Raw genomic sequence first — 21,197 nt, 5'->3', positions numbered from 1 at the left:
TAATAAATTCCATTCACAGAATCTTTATTCCATGGTAATGAATTTCAAGCAGCAACCGAATGAGGCTAGCTGTTGAGATGAGTTGTACTCGCACATTGCACTTGTTGCAGAAGGGATGTTGTTGCTCAAATCTGGACGCGTTATTAACGTAACTTTGTAGGTGGAACCCTTGTGAGCACCTTTCAAAGGTTAAAGTGATTTATGGTACCTGCAAACTGGAACTGGTATATCTCTTCCAGCTAACAGGTAGCCTACATTACTGATATTATTTTAAAGCCAGTTTTTATCTATTGTAAATTTTGTCTAGGTTATTCTCAAGCTGTGTTTGCACCACTGACAGTTTAAAACTAAAAAAACAAAGAAAAAAAAACACCTTTTGTATAGAAGCTACCCAAGTGGCATTTCAGCAAAAGCCATTTTAAAGTTTATAAACTGCTTTTAAAAGCCAGATTGATCCAGACTGTAATTTCGGTGACTTACTAGAAAAATACCTACGATGAATTGCACTTAATGTTTGTAGCTCCAAAATATGATGTATCGTACAGTTCATTGACAACAGTGCTATTGAAAGGTCAGGCTTTCTGTTTTTTTTGTTTGTTTGTTTGTTTTTTAAAAAGGTGGATTTGGCAGACCTTATTAGGAATTAGAGGTTGGTTTATATATATATATAAAATGTTTTTAAATGTGCATGATCTGTTTGTATCAATTAATGTTTTGGCTGAAGTATAAAAGTAGTGCCAATCAGTTTGAGTCTGGGGTGATCTCTAGCAACTTTAAGTTACCTGTAAGCTACTCAGCTTTGAAAAATGGGAATTCCCAAAAATGGGAATTGCTGCTGCACGTTATGTTGGAAACCTAAGGGGACTGTATGATGCTACCAGTATAGAATATTGTTAATTTTGGGGGGTGAGGAGAAAAGAACTTCTGTTGTTCTTGGATGCAGATGCTACTCCTGAATCAATCGAGAGTTGAAGACTTGAAATTTCATGATTGTGCTGCAGGATTGCTTGTTGCAGAATGTTTCCTTTAAAAATGAGCCTTGTTTTTAAATGTTCTGCCCTTGATGTGCTGAATACGAAAGGGTCAGTCTTTCAGCTCCTTAAAAGCTGGCAAAAATAAGCAAACCTCTTTGAACTGTTGGGGTTTGAGGAAAGAATTGTGAAGAATGTATGTCATTTAAAATGTTGTTCTTTCAAGAAATGCTAAGCAAATGTCTAGTAGATTTTCAGCTGCTGTTAGCAACATCTGTAAAAGGTCTGATGTCTCTTGTGGCGTGTCGCTGGGAAGATTTGAGTGCATTCAGAATTGGTAATGGGAGCACAAGGACGAACCTCGGGAGGATGTGATTTTGAAATGCAATTATTTTAATTACAAATGAAAAGAGGGGAGGCCGTTTATATGCTACATATCCGTCTGCTTCTTTTTGGAGAACTGACTGCTTGAAATTCTCTGGCACCTCTGAAAGGTCCTCACAACAGCAGCATTCAGTTAAAGCTCCGTACCCCATAGCCCAAAGCAGCCTGCCCTTGGGGCTCACGAAAGCCGCGGGGGCTGCCCGCTGTCGGACAGCCCTGGCGTGAGAGGGTGGCTTCCTTCTGTCCCAGCTCGCTAGAAAGGTGCATTCATCTGAGGGAAAGGAGTGGTGAGGAGAGAGCAAGGTGGCCAGGTGACCCCAGGTTGAAAAGGCATTCAAACGTGAGTGACCGGAGACAAATCGCCCCTCCTGCGTGCGCCAGCTGAGCATCCTTTCCTCTTCTGACGTGAGAGTCATCGAGAGAGCTTTCAGCGGGCTGATCTGCAGCATCAGACGGTTTTAGATGGCTCTGAGCACATATTTACGTCTTGTCACATTGAGAAACTTTGTCACTGACTGTTGTGATCATCTAATCCTGGCTAAAAAAGTAAACTCTGTGATGAAGCCAGACACTGCAAGCCGCTGCAGGTTTTTTGACGCTGCTTTGTAATCCTGGCCACATTGGTGCTATGCGTGTAGAAGGAGAAGCTTTATTTAATTCTAATAATGGTAGAGATAATGTTGGCTTTGTGATAGTCTCCGGCACTGCTGTTCTGTAATATCCACTTTGGTACATGATATGAATGACTAGCAAGGTATCAAACTTCTAAATTTTTTTTTCTTGCTTTTCAGTGCTTGAATGGATTGCATTGGTTTATTGGAATAGCGCTGACTTTGTGCTCACAGTAATTAATTCCCTTTTCCGGGCTAGGGGGAAAGTTGGTTATAATTTCCTGCGTTCTTTTATCATAAGGCCAAAGGAGAAACTCAGAATAGTGAACAGATAGGAGCACCGCATACATGCATTTTAAATTCCGTTTCAAGCAGTTAAGAAGATAGATTTTTAGTGGAGTGGTCTCTCTCTCTCTCTCTATTAGCACACAATTTTAAAACAAGGTGACCCAGAGGATTGGTGCTAGGATATGGTTTCCATTTCAGAGATCTCTGCCTTGACTTCTAGCTAGTTGTAGCTGTAAGACGCTCTCCATGCGCACACAACACCTCCCCCCCCCCCCCCCCCCCCTCCCTTTTTTTTAAGGGCTATTTAGGGGACTGGAAGATGGGATTTTGCCTGACAGGAGTTCTCGGACCGCCGGGTGGGTGGAGGCGGGTTGGTGGGGGCCACACCTGTACCCACCAAGGCCCCTCCGAAGGCCGGTCGTTGAGGTCAGAAACGTGGCAAGCACGCGGCCCCGCACGGGCAGCGCCTGCTCCTGCTTCCCACGAGCGTGGGTCCGTGGTGGAAACGCCCCACGACGTTCCCAACCTCGGCAGCGGTCGGTTTGCTTCGGCTCCGCTTCCTTTATTCGGATCCCCGTGCCTGAGTGTCCTGCCCGGCCGTGTGTCCTGCCCGGCCGTGTGTCCTCCCCTCCGTGCCACGCGTGCTGGTGACTTCTGAGGGGCCCGGGGTGGCCGTCTGTCGCCTTGCCAACGCTCCGCAGCGCTTTGGGTGTGAAGCAGGCTTTTAAGCGAAGAAACCCAGCTTCCGCAGCAGCAGTGTAATGCCGGGCAGATTAGGGCGATGGGGAAAGGGGGAGAGAAGGAAGAGAATCGCAGTGATTTACAAACGCTCATTTACAGGCTGCGGAAGCAGGGAATTAATACATATTTCCAGAAACATTGAATATTCACTCCGTGCTGCTTCTGAATTTGTGCAACAGTATAATTATTTAATGATGGGTAATGGTAAAATGCATCCATTTCAAATCTGTTTTTTTTTGCCTTGTCTGTCTAAAGCTGCAAAGTGAGAGAGCTTGACATGGTTTAGAGTCAGCTAGGTGCCTGCTGTCCTGATACCTGCTGGTGTTTGCCATTGGCTTGTCAAGGAGGATCAGCAAATTAAAAATGGCTTCTAATGGGCTCAGTTTGTATGTTTTTAATGCTTCTCAGGGGAAAAAAAAAAAAAAAAAGAATTTTAAGAGTTCTTTAAAGATTTTGAATGGCTCGGCAGGGCCAGGGAGGCTTTGCTGCCTCAGGCAGCAGGAGGAGGTGGTACCATGCTTATGGTTTTGTTCCGCGCTTGTTTTTTTTTTTGTGAGCGGGACTGTACGATTAGATTCTAGGGCAGTGACAGCACCGTCACCGGTGTAAAGGCCTTGGCTGTGGTTTTTGGGTTTATATTGTGTTCAGTATTGGCAGCTAGAGATATGTAGCTTGAGAGACTCGAACAGCAGAAGGTGCTAGAACAAAGCAGGCTGGTAATGAACAAAAGCAAAACACACTGGCTTCTGCTGGCACTTATGAACGCCTGTGAAGTCCAGTAAAGAACTCCTGTGTCTTTTCATAGTGGTTTATGGGAGCAGTGTAGAGGTGGCAGATGTTTAAGCTGGCAGAAATATTATCAATAGAGTTGTCACGTTGGACCGTTGTCAGGATTTTGTATTAAATTGCTAAGATAAAAATTTGGGCAAAGCGAAATCATAAAAACGCACAGAAACAAGCGTGAGCTGCATGCGACTACATTTAGGTCTCTGTTGTTGTTGTTTTGCTTCCGTAACAAGCAGTTAAATAAAGACGCCGCAATTAATCAGGGAGCACAGAGCACCTTTCCTCGGCGAACATCGCGTGATGCAGATGGGGCAGACCGGGGGTGCCCGAATTCCTGTCCGGCTGCGCGGCGTCAGCCGTGGCACGGCAGGGCTCGGGCTGCGGGCAGCGGCCCCAGCACCAGAGCTCTTCTCTTCTTCTTCGGCTGGGCTTTGTCCCTGCCCCTCCGTCAGCGGCTCCTCCTGGAGTTAGCTGTCTAGTTCTGGTGTGCGATGGTTAAACATCGCCCATCCCAGCATACGCAGAAACGTAGCAGAAAATTAACATTTCAGTCAAAAAGATGAAAATATGAAATGTGAAGGCTTTTTTTGCTGCAGTTTTGCCTTCGAGCATGCTGCTTCAAAGACAGCAGTGAATTGAAGTCACTAGCTGTAGCTGTCTCCTTCTTTCTTGAGGCAGTGTTTTGATAAATGTTGATGAGTTTAACTGTAAAACTAAATGACATTTATAGCACGATGTATGCTTTACCCGTTGCTTAATTATATCTAATGGTGTTGCATGTAAAAGGCATTTACCATTTTACTTTTGTTTAAAATGACAATCTAAACCTCAAGGCCTGTGTTTTTTATACAAAGACGAAGACTTAATTAAAAACTAAATACAATCTATTTTTTAAAAGGCAACCGCAATTTTAAGAAATATGAGATAAAATTTACAAAGTGCTTGATAAAAGTACTTGTGAATTCAGAACGGTGGAGCTCCTGTTCTTTGAACAGGTTCTGGAAAACTGGATGAGTGCAAAACTTCACCGTTTTTCTCCTTACCTCTCCTGCTGCCCCGTGATGGTGCTAAGGAATCAAAAATGTTCTCTTTCTCATTATTTCTGTATTTCTTTTATGGCTTCATTGCTGTAACTCCAGAGGCGGTAAAGGAGGTGGTGCTAACATAGTTTATAAAATCATGGTTTTATTTTTGTGTGCAGCGTACGCTTTCTTCTCCTATCCTTTCAACTTTGCCTTTCTCAAGTTAGCCAGCGAGCATACACAGCTTCTCTGTTGAAAATAAGGTCTGCAGAATGAGCATGTATCAAGCGAGCCGCATCTTTAAAAATAAACACTGGATCAGAGCTTTGTGCTTCCACTCAGCTAGCAAAGCAATGACAGCAGGTAGTAATGTGTTCAGGAGCACCTGCCCTTTCTGGTTTTGTCATGGTTTTAATGAAAGTGAATCCCATAGAGGTAGAGGGGGGAAAAAAAAAAAGTGTGTGTGTATTGTATTTTTATATATACAAGTGTCTTATATATATATATATATACATATGTATATACACATTTTTTTCCCTCCACCCCAGCCTGAGAGAACCACTGGGTGGGGGCTGATGGAGGGACCTGCACAATCTGTAGCAAGTAGATTAATGTTTAAAGGCACTAGTATTGTTCTTTTACCAACGTTTATAAATCTGATGGGTGGCAGATGGAGGGCTGATTCCACATTTTTTCTTCCTCTCCTGTAAAATAATAAATATGGTAAAATAGCTCTCAGAACTGCCTTTATCGCAGGGATGAATCAGGACAGTTGGTGTAGCAAGAGACTTAAAACTTACAAATATGTTGCCCTTTAGGCTAGCATTCATCATTGTGTCTGATCTGGAATCTAGACTAAAGGCTTTTGTTATTATATACCTTTTTATCCTTCCTTGGAAGTTGGAATTGGAAGGAGTTCTCACTTTGATTGTAATGCTGCTGCTGCGACTATTTTTCTCCCTGATTTTGGGTTGGGGGGGTAGGGGTGCGTAACCCTAGCTGATAGCGTCTGTCATTCTTTCTGTCTGACAAAAGATCTTGTCCCTAATCTCTCCCTTCAGGGGAAGACTAAAAAAAAGAAAAGAAAAGGAAAAAAACCTAAGCACAATACCCCTTCCCCATCAAACTGTGTGCGTATAGCTGATGCACAGATATTTAAGTGACCTGTCTGGCCCTTACAGCTGGATTTCACAGGCGTTGAAAAGCAGCAGAATAACTTCAGCAAAGAGATCGAGTGGAAAGTTTCTCAGTTCTTTTATGAGTATATGCAGTTATTAAGCAGAGGCAAAACAAATTAATGCTGCTCGTTTGTGTTGTTTTTAAGGTGCGCTGAAGCTGAGGATCAGCCCTCAATTCCCCTCTGTAAATATAGGTTTTGCAGCACAAATGCAAAATCTGTAAGGGTCTGAAGCACTGCTGGAGGATTTCTAAAGTGTGGTAAAACGCAGGGTTATAAAAACGACTAATTAGAAGCGTAAACCTTGCTCTGCCCTTGAACTGTTTGGCGAGCTTGCCGACTCTGATGTTGCATCCTAAAATTCACAAAGGCGGCATTATGAATCTTGCTGCAGTTTGACTTGCTGCCCACTTGGCTGCGGTGAGCTGCTGGCAGAGAGCTGCTCTGGGAAGGAAGCAGCAGGATCTGCCGGTCAGATTAGCTGTTGTATCATGTACAGTTGATAACACCCTTCGTTAGCTCCGTCAGATTAAGCTCCTGGTAATCCTTGGGTAGCACATCGGAGAGTAGCTTAGGTTTGCAGAATTATGCCGTGTGTTTGAGGAGACAGAACATTATAAAATTATATTTTGCTTTTTGCACTAATGCTGTTTCCGTCTCATGGTTTTTATTGAACCTAGTTATATTTGTCATTTCACGAAAGCCCCCAGCTACTGAAATCAATAGCTTTCATTAGAAACCCAGCTTGTATTGTAAAAGACAGTAGCAGCAGTTTTGGTCTTATCGTAGGAAAGAAAGACCTGGAAAATATAAATTGAGTGAATCCTAGAGGCTGACAAAGCAGGAGACATGTTGTATCTTAATCTTCAGTGTTAGCGTTGCTGAATGCTTGAGGTTGATAACAGGGAGCTAGTTAGGGTGGGACTGAACGTCCTCGTACTGCGTAAGAATTGGCGATAACGTGCTGTCGTGCTTTTTCCAAGGGTGTATCAGCATGAGCTTTCACAAGAACCTCCTGTGGGTCTGTAAGTAATGAGGTGTACCAGAGGCAGAAGCTCTTGGAGGTGGAATTTGGTGCGTCCATGGGGGTGACGGCGGTGGAATTACTGATGTGTGCCAGGAGGTGAAGGCCACCAGGATGGGAACCAGTGGTCGCTGCTGCTCATGTCTGGGGGGATCGGGAGGGCATGGGCAGTTTAAATGTTTGTCCTCCCAAGGTAGGGAAAGTGCCCGTGCCCTGCTTATGGAATTTCAAAAGGTTAGATCTACAAAGAAGCAGAGAGCGTGTTGTGAAACAGGAGGGGCAGCGCCAGGTGCTGAGGTGCTGCCTTCGCGGGAAAGCCGCTCCCCCAGGAAAGTGCATCCTTTGTGCTTGTACCTGAGGTGTAGCTTGGGATTACAAATTTGCAGTTCCTCAAGTGGGCGAGTATTGTTGCTTTCTTGTTTCACGCAGATGAACACTTTGGAGAAAAGTTCTGGGGCTGTTTTCTTCAAGCCTTACAGAAGAACTCCCGTGTGTGACGCACCACGTAAAGTGCGGTAATCTTAAGCTGCCTGCGTGTTGCTTTAGTCAAAGGATGGGAATTGGTCACAATACCCAAAGAAAAATATTGTATTCCAATTTATTATCTGCTTTTATCCCATTGTGCTTTAGGATATTTTCTGCAGGTTTGCACGTTTGTTATTAATTTTGCCACTTCTTGCCTATTGCGGTGGCAGAACTGAAGATTTTAGAAGAGCTTTAACTTCCATGCGCAGGCAGTTAAGGGAGATCCTTTTTTATGAGAGAGATCAAGCTGTTGATCAAAATTCATCTCAGATACTTCATGGAAATAAAAATTTCTTGGATTTAAAAAGAGATTATTAAGCTGCACATTGTGACAGATGCTACTGACAGTAAAATATTATAGATGTTAAAAAAAAATCCCCAAGAAATGGGTTATAGGTATGGATATAAGAATTATCTGCTCATTATAATAAAATGTTACCCATCATCTGATTTACAACAGTTTTCCTCGTTATTGGAAAATCCCATCATTCTGAGTAGTCTGTGTTAGCTTTTCTTTTTTTTTTTTTTTTGGGGGGGTGGGGGTGGGGGTGGGTGTTGTGCCTACAGCCGGTAATGTAGTGTCTAATGAGTGAGTGCGTGCAGAAGCGGACTTTAATAGTAACAACAGCATTACAGAACACATGAAAATCACAAAGACAATCTCAAAAGGGGTGGATGCAGAATAACCGAAGGTTAGCAAGTGCTTCCTGCCCTTGGCTCTGTGTGGAGGACGTGATGCCAGAGGAAAATCGTGCCGTGCCGTAGCTGCTGCCCGGCTGCGGTAGCTGATGTGCAGTCGGTACGCTGGCAGTTGGGAGCGTAGGTTCAATGGCCATAAGAAAAGGTGGAGGAGACAGAGCAGGTGGGTGAATCTCCTCTGAAGATCTGTTTGCCAATTCAGAGTACAACCAATCCTGAATCTGAAATGTAGGGCTGCTGCCAACCTTTACGTTACAAAAATTGAGGTGATGATGCACGTGACGCACCTGCAGATGCATAATTTCTCTCCTTCCATAGTTAGGATTTCAACGAAGGCTGCCCCAGCTTTAGACCCCTGTGACAGAGTTAGAAATGAATGTAAGACAGCATGAGCTGTTAAATAATGTTGTTCTAATAATGTAAATGTACTGAATGCACTCATTGTCTGTGAAAACTGAATATTTTATCAATGCTTCCTCTTCTTACCTGCAGCAACCTGCTGTACATCAGGCTTCAGTTCCTAACAGAACGAGTCACGGCAGGTACAGGAAATTCAACGTGTATTTTCAACTCCAGATTAATCAAGGTCTGCTTTCTTAGATCTAGGCTGTGCGTGTCCTTGATATTGATGTAGCTGGGAGATAAAAAAAAAAAAAAAAAAAAAGCAGATAAGAAATTCTGTATTAGAACAACATTAATAATAAATGAATGTTGATCCTAATTGAGTATTATTTAAACATACTGAATGGAGGCAGCAGTCTGCTGGGACCATCTTATGTTGTCAGACTATTTCTCCCTTGCTGGCTGTTGTTTCTGAGCATCTCTCTTTAGTAAGAAGACTGAATTGTTGAATTTTGGGTGGTGTCCTTGACAGATGATGACTTGCAGTGGTGATGGCTGAGCTGGAGGAGGAATGCATGCACAAAACTTGTGAAAGATACATGCGTTGCATTTCTCCTGAGGCTGTGCAGAGCTTTGCCCTTTGCTGCATTTTTGCTTTCACTCCCATGCTCTTCACTTCTCCCTTTTCATTTCTACCTGACAGCCCCATTTAGAGGCCAGCAGGCATCTCTCAGGGGTGAGTAGCTGCTGCTTTTCAAGCAGCAGACGACTTCCTCATCCTGCCTCACCAGTACCTATGCTTTCTCAAATTTTTCTACAATGCATGTCTTTGAGACATGTGATGAATGATAGGAGTATGAATCAAGCATCTCCTGTCATCTGAAGTCCTCTCTGTTTCTAAATTGCTTTGTTCATGATTGAAAGCATCTTGGAGCTGGGACTTGTACACACGGTACCGAATGACCCACATAGTTGTTCGAGATCGTGGTTGTTTCACAAAGCTTCTCCCTCATCGGTAGATTGACAAACATTACCTACTGTCCTTTTCCCTACTCGGTAACTGATGAATGATTTTTAATTGACTGTTTGTCTTCCCGTACAGTGCAGAGCAATTTGGCTCTTGTGCCGCACAAAGCGGTCACACTCGGCCCTGTTCCTGCGCTGCAGTGCACGGCTCGGTGCTCTCTGGCGTGTCAGCCTCCTAACCCGAACCACAGCTACTCACAACATCTACAGCTGTAAGACTGGATCATACGTTTTTCCATCACTTTTTAAGATGGAGACTGTCAAGGCTTCCTGAGAGTACCTCCTTCCTCGTAACACCCAGCTACAAGAAATGCTAACCTGAAATAGGCACAGTGGAAGTTAATTCCACAGTGTCTCGGTTTGCTTTCTGGTTTGAGCTCTTTGCTCTGCTGCCATTCTGTGTCTGAAATGGTTTATTTTCCTTCCCTGCAAGGAAGCTTCACTTTTTTGATCTTTCATGGTATTTTTCTAAGTATTTTTATGACCCTAACCAGAATGAAGTTGCTCCATCACAATTAAATTGCAGCAGCACCCTGTAAAGTAAGGAGGGATGAAAGAAACTGAGGCTCTGTTTTATATATTGTACTTTTTAAACATTTATTGATAATCATAACAGTGAAGCACCTAGAAACCAGGTTGATGATGTGCTGGGCACTACAGCCTAGAATAAAAAGACTTGCCTGAAGAAGCCGGTGCTTGGGGCTTGGCAAGGACTTGAAGCCACATTTCACGGGAGGGTCTGGAGATGCGTGCTGCCTTCCTGTCCTCTGCGTGCAGCAGCCAAGGACTGGTACTCACATATTTCTTCTTGGGTGCTGCAACCAACCTCTGACCTTAGGAGTGCAAAGCAGTCTGTTAATAAACGACCTTTTATTGTCCTGCAATCTACCGTGTGCTTCTAGAATAAAAGCAAGACTTCAGCTCGTCCGGATTTCTGGAAAACTGTTCTTCTGGTGCATTAAACTTGTTTGAGCATCCCCACATATAAGTATATATAAATAAAAGGCTGCAATAGCAACACCTTTTATTTATGAACTGTCAGATGCGCTAAGAAATTAGGTCTAACACAGGAAAAGCATAGCCAGCAGCCTTCCAACTTAGCCATGGCAGCAAAGCATATAAATTGTGCTTTTAGACACCAGGTCCATTGTGGTGAGTGTGGCTTGTAGGGATCTTTCTCCAAATGGTCAGAACGCCTTACCTTGAAATATGGTCATATTCTGAAAGGCTGTTTCTGGCAATTGCTATAAATTCTGTTCTCTCACAAGACTTGATTTGGTTAGAAATGTGGAATAAAAATCAGACTTGCAGAACAACAGGCTTTGTTGCAAAAGACCGTACTAATCCCGTGAGCCATGACGAATTCTTCTCTGCTGCGTTCCCGTGAGCCTTGTTTGCTGTGCCCCGCCGAGGTCAGTGACAGATAAGATCTGTATCGATTCTGAGCATCCTCTGACAGTAACCTTTGAAGGGACAGGGAATGTATGGCCGTGGAATTTTATCTATCAATATCTGAGTAATAGAAAGACAAGCATGACATCTAATCCCAACACAGGTGACAGATCATAAATCTGAACTGATATGGTAACTGGTAATGGGAGGCCTGCGAGAGGGAGGGCTGAAGGGGCGTCGATGAACACGGTGAAATCAGGAAATGCTTCAGGCTGAGAGATCTTTGGGCCAAAAGCGTATAGGTTTTTGTCATAGGAGAAGGGTTTGTATTCACAACTGCGATATGCAAGATCAAAATACTTCAGATGGGATGTGGACTGTTGGTTGTTCTTATCGAGTGATACAACATAAAAGTCAGATGCTCACTGCACATGTTGACTTTTAAGCAGGTGCTTTGAGGGGGTTGTGTTGGACCCGTCCTCGTATTCGTTACCGTTCGTCTGTCGTTCAGCTCAGACTGGACTCGGTTTGAGAAGCGCCCGGCCCCGCAGCGCGCCGTGCCGCAGACGTACCGCGGGCTGTGCTGAGCCTCCTGCAGCGCTCCCTCTTCAGCTAGAGACGGGGCGCTCCCAGCTCCCGGCAGCCTCCGGGGTAAATAACAGGGAGAATTTTAATAATTCAGATGGAGCACGGGTTTAGTAAAGGAACTGCTTTCCTACGGGCTAACAATACTTAGCCGGCTGTGTTGCTTTAGCAGTATTTCAAATCAGTTTTCTATCTTTATACCCTTTTGGTTAGACACCGGCAGAAAGAATTCCCCAATGCAATTTCATCACACAGAAATTCACAAATGTTTAAGGTAAATAAAACCCTTGGTGTCAGTTCGGAGCTGTTGTCATCTTTTATTCTTACTATTTAAGCATGAAAAGCAATGAAGGTGGCTATAGCATTTTTTCTTCTGCAGAAATTTAATAGCTGTGCACAACTTACTCAAATTTGCAGTATATTTTTCTGAAGTGTATAATTCATAACATAAACACGCTCCCCATAATAAGCAATTTTTAGCACAATCTTGCATATTCTCTCAGAAACCAGGAAAGTAATTCAGTAGAGAAATGTTAGCTGTAGCTTAGTGAGAGGTGGGCAAAGGAGTTCTCTGCCTCACTGGGTGAATCAGTGATGAAAGGTGCTGAAAGCATTCACACGTGTGTACACTTGTTAAAATATGTATAGAGAAGAGAGGGAAAATAGGTTCCTGCAATTACGGAGGTTGGGTAAAACATATGACAAGAAAATTAAATAGCTTGCACTGAGGATGCTGAATGGTCGAAGTGTTTTCATCCCCGCAGAAAATGTTAGGGAAACTTGCTGAAATTCAGTGTAAATAACAGAATGGAAGGCTTGTGGTAGCTAGGCCAAATTACGGGGTTGCTAGTAGTAATCCATTTGGATTTACTGGTCATCCAAAAATAATGTGTGCAAGCTCTTCACCTTAGATTTGGTGATGAAGCCTGTCAGAGAAGGTTGTCAAACAACCTTTAGATAACCAAGCCTGGAGAGCAAAATGCTGTGGAGGGTGATGAAGAGAGCATCTTCCAGTGCTGCTGCTCTTTGGGGACAATCTTGGCCCTTCTGGTAATGTAGTATGAAGCTTTCATCTGTTGTCTCCATCTTTTTTAGTTTCTTCTTCTGAGAAATGATGAACCTTAACAAAGAATTGTTCTCTATTTTGAAAATAGAGGCTTTGCACTTAATACCAGGTACTTCATTAATTGACAGTCTGCTTCATTAGTGATAGGCAGTAGCTGTTTTCTTACAGATCTGTGACACTGGAATAGTTTCTATGAATGTTAATCGCCCCTGCCCCTTTTTTCTACTGCAGAGGAACTAATACTTTTAGCTTACGCTCTTCCAGAGCGCATGCATCAGGTGATATCAAAACTTGCAGCAACAGAATTGACATGGAAATCAGCGCCCTTCATCAAAGTAATCATTTTAAGGCTAGCTTTTGTGGTAAAGGAGGAGTAATATGCATGAAATTTGAAAGTAAACATTAATGCAGGGTGAGCATTACTATATTGATTTGCTGTAGTCTCAACTTCAGACATGGGAGGGGAGATATTCTGTCCCATCCCCTCTGTCTTGTTTGAGCTTCATCTGCTCAGTTTGGTTCTGAGGCTGCAGTGGGGTGCCTCGCTGTGAAGTAGCTGTCACTCTTGATACTCGGGGATTTTACTCAGGGAAAAACTTCATATTAGGTTATTGAAGATGACAGCAAAGCAAAACAAACTTGAATATGAGATTTTCTAGAATTCTGTTTGTTTACCACCAGTGCTTTTTTTGAAGAGCTTCTTCCCAGTGGAGGTGGAGTTGCATTTTGGTCACACTAAGACAGTTGCTAGTCATGGAGAAGATTTTGAAGAGAGAGTGAAAGCTACTTGACCGCAGTAAAATCTCAAAGATACTTGACTGAAGGTCACAAAACTGGTAATTAGATCTTATTAGAAGATAAAGTTGCTATTTCAAAATGTTAGCTGTAAATCCTGGTCGAAAACAATCTTCCTCTGAGATCGAGGATAAAATTAAAAGAATAATTGTCATAAATGCCCACATGTAGCTTTAGGTTCTGTGGCCTTGGGGGGGTTTCCTTTATTGAGTATTTTTGCTTGGGCTGGACGTAGAGGAGAGTCTCCGGGGCAGAAAGATGTCAGAGCAACTGGCAGACAGCTGACGTGAGCCAACCCTCGCCATGGGCTGGTGGGGCTGAGTCACAGAAACCCAATTTTATGCTAAGAAATTGCCCTTTCGTGTTATAGTCCAAAAGCACTTGGCTTCCTCAACAGAAATATGAGTAGTTCTCCCAACGCAGAGTTATTCAGCATGATTGTCACGGTCTGTTTACAGCTGTCTCAAAACGTGTTCCTCCCCCTCGCTCAGAGCCCTCCTGGGATACGAGTGCCGGGGCCGGGCGCCTCCGCTCCTGGCTCCCCCCTTCCCCGTCCCCGGGTGATGCGATGGGTGCTGGCACGTGCTGCAAGGTGGTGTCTGATGCGTGCCAGCGCTTAGCCCTGCTGCTCGGCACCTCAGTCCTGAGCTTCTGACGTGGAAGGCTTTCGGCATCTCTCTTTGGCAGGCAAAATGGACTGGGAGATGCAAAGAGACTAATAATGCAGTGAAATTATACTCACCCAGACTGTCAGGGCTAACAGATGCCCTTGAAGCAGGTTCAGTCGGAGTTTGGAGCCGGAGTTGAGCTGCTCATGGAGGCAGGATTGCACAGCTTAGTGCAAAGCAGCTCCGTTAAGTAGCAAAGACTGATTTAGGGCCTGTTCCTGGAGCACGTCCTGGCAGTGTCACGCTGAGATGCTTTTGAGGGATCAGAAGATCAACCCTTGTTATTGTTTTATGGTGGTTAAGGAGCACAAGTGGGGTAAAGGTCTGTTGTTAGCACTTCACATTAACACTACAGCACCTGCAGGCTTTGGTGAAAGCACCACACGCCATTAAGGCTCCCGGCCTTACGCTATTGGTTTGAATTGCCTGGTCAGTAGTTTGCATTTATGGGTATAAAAGCAGCATGCCGCCTTTCCTCCTTCCCTACCATGCTTCTCGAGTTGTTCACAATAAGCTTTTTTTATACGGGTGGAAGACAACATATCTATTTCTGTATATTTGAGTACATGTTGAGGAATAGAGACTGTTTGTTATTGCATGGTTTTTAAGCATTATTATCCAAAGTCAGACCCAGCCCTTTTCATCACTAGTGCAGGATGCCCTTGGCTGCAGCAGCTTTCCTACACGATGGAAGCCATGTCACACGCTCGCATATGTAGGTATATTTTGTAGACAGCCTGATCTAAAATTGTTATCATTCTTTTGTGCATGAAAAGATGTCATGAAATTAACTCCGTAGAAAGCAATTGCCTTTTCTTGCCAACACAATTAGCGTGGATTGTCCATTCTTCTCAAAAGATCAAGTGTGACGATTGTTGCTTTTTAAAACAGTTTGTTAAGACTTCAAGACCAGATGCACCGAGCTGCAGCAACTTGCTTTCAGCACACTGCTGTCGATTCTCTTCTCTCTCCTTAAAGCAAATTTGCTGAGAACTTAAATGGTGATTTGTTCTCCTTCTTCGTGCTCTGTAAGGTTACTATATCTGATCACTACAAAATATCTGTTCAGTTACTGTAGTCTTTCTGAAAATACAGTTTGTGATACTTAAGGCAGTGCTGTCTTTGTGATGGGTGGAAAGAGCACAGAAACTGCTCAGGGAAAAGCAGTAACAAGGAGACAAAGCTTTTGGAGTAGGTATGTTGCTAGGCATTTGTAACTAAAAAACTTGTCTAATGTTTGTCTCAACCTTTGCTGGTTATTTAACCGCTATATTCTTCCTAGATAACTGAAATTTATAAGTTTTTTTTTTAGATTAAAATTACATTAATTCTGTGGATTCATCATCATGTCATTTTTCATCAAGACATGAACAAATGGTTTGTTTTGTGTTTTTTTAAGCATTATTATCCAAAGCCAGACCCACCCAAATTCAAAAATCAAAGTGTTTTTCCCCTTTGACTCAATTTATTAAGAACAATTTTGTTTATGTGTGAGTTTACATACTTCATGTTTCATGAAAATTACTCTTTATTGGAAAGCATTTGTGTTTGCTTTCTGTATACTGAATCAGCAGTGCAGTTGGTCATGATGAAGTACTCGTGGCTAGTGTTTTGTTAGGAATTGAAGAATCATGTTCACAGGCACGTATTTTTAATCTTTCCCTCTTTTCTCCCTGATGCTTCGCTCTATCCTGATGTGCTACAATTTGAAAAAAGAATTAATTTTCAACGTGACCACTGCATATGAGCCAAGGTCCCCGTGCTGTGCCTACCTTAGAAGAACTTGTTTTAAACACGATTTACTGGTCAATATCTTCTTACTTTGCAGTCTTAGAAACAAATATTGCAGTGATCTAAGGCAGAAATACAAGTGCAAAAATTAATTGTATAGCATCTAGCCAAAGCTTTTCCCTAAGTATGGTATCTCTCCAAGTTATTCTCCCCTCCAGTAAGTGTAAAATATGTCAGTTTTTTACATTGCACAGAGAGATTTCAATACATGACGCCAAAGAATTGCTTTGGGTAATAAAGGAGACATGCACAGCATTTTTTTTTCTTCCCCTTACATTGCAGATACCTATTTTAGTTGTTATGCTTGCTCATTAATATTATATGTATATGTTGCACGTGTGTCAGTTCACACTGAAGCCCAACGCTGGAAGCTGGCTTAATACATGTTGCTCTCTTTTTTCCTCTCTCAATAGCAATGCTTTATACTTTAGATCAAGAATGTGCTTGCATATTACGTCAAGTGCAAGTTTCTGTAGGCAGTGATGAAAAGCTTAGTCCAGGAAAGCATGTTTTGAAAATCTGCCTACCTGTGAGCACAGGTTATGTGCGCACACAGGCAAGAGGATTTCTTTCTGAAGTGTGCATAGGACTTGAAAACAAAATAAAAACAAAACAAAGAAAAACAAAGAAAAAAAACTTTCCTAAGAGATTCAAACACCTAGAACACCCTGCAAATATGTACTATTTTCTTCATAACTTTTTTAATAGACCGTAAAGGGAAGGCGAATTATATGGACCAAGTTATGTTATAATCAAGCAATCCTGCACCTTATTTGAAATGTTAAGTCAGATCTTTGAGTCTGTTCATTATTGGCATGGGGCACTGATTTCTACTTGGGTTTGGAGTTCTCAACAGGAACGTGTCTGATACAAAACCAATGCATGGGGGCTTTCATATTCCATTCAGATTTAATTAGATGAAAATACGGCAAGAATAATTCTGTTGTTTTTTTCCATTTGCCCTGCTCATGCTCTGCCCCCCAGGAGTACTGCTAATTGGCACATGTTTTCGGAGTTCTTTTTCAATAGCAACTTTCCTTTTTTTCCCTCTCATCTAGTGTGATTCTGTGCGGGATCCACAGAATTCAGCTTCTTCCTCCCTCTCCCCACCCAGATCTTTTCCTTGTTACAATGATGTTGTGGTACTTCCAATGTATGTATTTCAATGAAAGCTAATGCTCAGAACACTTGTGTAGTGCCAATAAATATTAGGCAATAACTTCCTGAAATGTTGAAATTAAAATGGGTCTAGAGAGTTCTCACTTCACGTTGCATTTTTTTTATTTCATTTGAAGTTTGTAATTGATGCTGTTCTCAGAAATAGCTTCCACGTCGTGGTAACTGGGAGCAGATGTGAATGCAGATAACCAGAAGTGTTAACTTGTACTGTCTGGTGCTGTTAGTTAAGCAAACAAATTTATGTCAGCAGAGCAAGGGAATCTTTGCAAACAGCAGCCAGATAGGATGCCCTTTGGTTCAGAATAAATACACAAAAATCCATGAAGGTTGAGATGCTGGCTGTTGCAGAACAAGAAGCTTTGTCCTTATGTGCACTGTGCCTGTCATTAACCCCAAAGCCTGAGGGAGAATAAATACTTCCTGGAGACAGATCCTGACGCCAGCCTGGACCTAGATGCTGGACTTCTAAAGCGATCAGTCAGCAGGCTTAATGTAGCAGCATTCCAGCATGAAAAGCTTCAGTGGTTTGAACTTCAAATAATTTATTTCTAAATTACTTCTACTGTAATTCTTATTAATTCAAATAGGCTTCCAAGCTGATGTAAAACTCAGTAAATGCAAGGAACAGTTTAATGAATTGAAAATAGGATTGAGTCTTTTAAAGTAAATGTAAAAAAAAAAAAAAAAAAAGAAAAGCTTGCAATAATTGCTTAGATGGAAATCGAATCTTAATAGCTTTGTTAATGATTTGTAGTGAATATTGCATTTATGAGAACATACCAAGCTGATCCTTGTGCAAGAACCTTGTTTTGAATGGGTTTGATAAAATTACTCCCTAGAAGCAGTTAGTGATGTTTAATATTTTTGCCTGTGCTGCTGTTGAAATATTTGAGCGTAGCGTCCCTCAAGTTTACATTGGCATCTGGCTGCTGAAGAGGCACTGGTTCTTCTGCCCAAAAATGCAAACCCTATTTTGAGTTTTACCAAAACCTTACGTTTTTCCATTATAGCCAACTTAGGAGTTGGACTGTCTCCTGCCCTGTCCCTGCACAAACACGCTGTGAGGCAGCACAGGGCTCTGGCACGTGGTCTGGTCACCCTGCTCCAGCTCCACGCGGGTCAGAGTCCTCGGTCAGGTGCCCACACACCTTCGCTTAATTTGACAAATTGACAGTCAAGGTTTCAAAATTTCTCCCACTTTTTGTTTCTTATGCCATCAACAAGTAAAACTTCCTTGCACTTGCCTCCTTGTCCATAACGTTTGTGTGCTTTGAAAGCAGACAGGATCTTGCTGCTCTGCCTTTCCAGCGCAGTCTTCTAGCTTTAACCTGATAAAGAATATGTGGAAAAACTGAAATGCAAAATACTTTTTCAAATTATGATCCTCTGCAATCTTTAAAATGTGAACCAAATTTCTCAGTGTGCATCTGATGTAATGATTCAATTCATTAGAGAGAGAGTTTTGAGGTGATGACCTATAAATGATTACAAGACTCCCACGGCATAATTGCATCAAGTTCTTTTTTCCTGCCTCTGGACATTAATAGCACCCACTGATTAGACATTAAGTAAAAACTAGCTCACAAAAGTATATCTGTTAAAGTCAAAGGATAAATGCCTTTTACAGCAAATTGTTCTTTCAAGGTAATTTAACAATATTTGTCTTTTTAAGAGAGGAAGCAAATTCTACTATCTCCATGCATGTGGCATGGACCTTACACGCCTGGGGCTGATACAAGTATTGAAGCCTGGAGGGATGTGTGAAGTCCAGTGAGATTTTTCCCCCGTCCTCTACTTTCTGTTTATTATTTAAAATATAATGGAGAGAATGTACTGAGTTGAAGTGACTTTGCGATAAAAAACAAGCTCTGTAATTGGGCCATACAGTAGTCATTTTGCAGCTGTAGACCTCCCTTCCAGTTGTTCCTCCTTAATTCACTGATGTCCAGTACAGCTTGGGGGGGGAGAATACTTCCTTGAATTCCCTGGTGTTGTAATTCTGTGTGTTTATCATGTAGGTGATTGCATCTGTTCAATGAAAATAATACCAGCCCCAGCAAAAAAAAAAAAAAAAAAAGGGCTGTGGAATATGTTTGTTTAGTTATTGGGGGGGGGGGTGTGTGAAAGGTTTCTTTATAAACCGAGCTTGTTGGAGGACACAAGGTAAACTACCCACAAGCTGATATATTCCTCCCTTGCCTTCCCAAAGTTCCTCTTGAAGGAAATAAAGTCCTTCCTCACTTCAGCAGATCCGGAAAAAATCCAAGATCATTTTGGGCACAGTGGCCCGTGGTTATGCTGCTGGACACACACTGCACAAACCCCGACTGTACTGCAGTGCCGGCTCCTGACCTCCTGAGGCTGCCACAGGGGCTGGCACGTGCCAACGAGGCCATTTCCTACGTTGGGTGTAGGAGCCTACCGAAGTTTGCTCTTTTTGTTGGTACTCAGTTATATGATTCCGAACGAAAATTGCTGATGTCAGTTATGATTTTCATATTTCATCTTCCCTTTCTTCTTAAGGTGATGGTCAGAATTTGGTTACAGAAGATGTGACGGTAGTGGAGGGAGATGTTGCCACTATCAGCTGTAGAGTCAAAAACAGCGATGACTCAGTGATTCAGCTCCTGAATCCCAACAGACAAACGATTTATTTCAGAGATTTCAGACGTAAGTTTCATCTTTTATTATTTGGTAACAACTTTTCCTGTACCTTGCTTGCACTTGGGATAAAGCATTTGCTGAGATCTCTTCTTTTAATTTAATGTTAGACACTTAAAGTTTAGTCAATTCTTTAGAGGGCAGATGAAACAGGCAATCATAATCTTTCTCCTTAATGGAAACCTTGATGGTCCCCTTTAAAAGTCAGACCGTCTTACTTTGCAATAGGAATTGATTGTAGTAATTCAGGGTGAATTGCAATTGAGTGCCAAATATTTAGCTGACACAAACAAATTGAATAGGGCAAAGCAGAGACGGTGCAATGTTCTCAGAGGTAATCTGTTTGGTTTGAAGACTGAAATTTTCAAGACAATCTATGCCTCTTTATAGCCAAAACAAAATCTCCCATCGCTGCGACGTCCAGTGAACAAGTCTGGCTTTGTTTCCTGTTGTGACAATACCACGGGAGCCTCATAGCAGCAATGAAATGTTTGAAATTCTTTGTATTAATGTCACAGCAGAGACTAGAGATGCTGGCACGTTGTGCTGAGCATTATAGAAACACATGGCAGATCACGTTCTCTTCTGAGACTATTTATGATCTACAAGTACGGGAGGGCAGTGGAGGCTGGCTCACTTCACTTGTGCTACCATTTGTGGCCTGTACATTTAGCTGGGGAAATTTGAAATGCTTGGTTTCCAAATTCCTAAAAGAATTTAGGTAGCTGCTACTCATCAGGAAACAAATCTTAAATGATCCTTTTCCAGATTTTATCTTTCACACTGTCCCTGGTTCACTCACTGCACGCTGAAATGCAAGCATATAGAAATGGATTTGCACAGTAAGCAATTTACCTATGCATCCCTAAGCTGTATGAAGATAAACACCATGTCAAAAGATTTGGTACTGTGCCCAGTGGATTTGCTTATGTTGATTCTTTGTAATGATTTGAGAACAGAAGTATTTTATAGATCCAAACTTAAACATAAGAAGCAGGATTACAGCTGCAGTCAGGAACCCAGGGGGTACTGGTTTGGATGTTACTCACATTTCTATAGACTTTTGACTTTTTGTTGTGAGAGGAACTGCTGCATTTGTCATCACAGCCACTGACGATCCCTTTGCTCTGCAGCGCTGAAGGACAGCAGGTTTCAGCTGGTGAATTTCTCCAACAGTGAACTCAGAGTGTCATTGACAAACGTCTCTATTTCTGATGAAGGAAGGTACTTCTGCCAGCTCTACACTGATCCCCCGCAGGAAATTTACACCACTATTACAGTGCTTGGTAAGGACCCAATAGATGCTTGTGATGAATTTTGCAAGTGCTCCGTGCACGGGGTCTGGGTTGGATAAGACAGTAGTACAGGGCTGTGACTGGGGAGTTCTGCCTGCCCAGAAAGAGCCACAGCGCTCCAGTGGTTTTTGGTGAAGTGTAAGTATTGTAATACTAAGTGCTCTCCCAC

At 42.5% G+C, this 21,197-nt stretch overlaps 1 protein-coding gene across 9 annotated transcripts in view; it reads left to right on the top strand.

Moving 5' to 3' along the window:
• CADM1 (cell adhesion molecule 1) overlaps positions 1-21,197 on the top strand; it is a 180,863-nt gene that overhangs the window by 103,019 nt on the left and 56,647 nt on the right. For all 9 annotated transcript variants that reach the window (XM_040534130.1, XM_040534132.1, XM_040534128.1 and 6 more), the window contains exons 2-3: positions 19,596-19,742; positions 20,867-21,019. In XM_040534130.1, coding sequence (XP_040390064.1) covers positions 19,596-19,742; positions 20,867-21,019 — 300 coding nt within the window. The remainder of the gene's footprint in view (positions 1-19,595; positions 19,743-20,866; positions 21,020-21,197) is intronic.

This window comes from Cygnus olor, chromosome 22 (assembly GCF_009769625.2).
Source record: "Cygnus olor isolate bCygOlo1 chromosome 22, bCygOlo1.pri.v2, whole genome shotgun sequence".
NCBI lineage: Eukaryota > Metazoa > Chordata > Aves > Anseriformes > Anatidae > Cygnus > Cygnus olor.
Note: the sequence above shows the minus strand (reverse complement) of the source record. Positions and strands in the feature narration are given on the sequence as shown.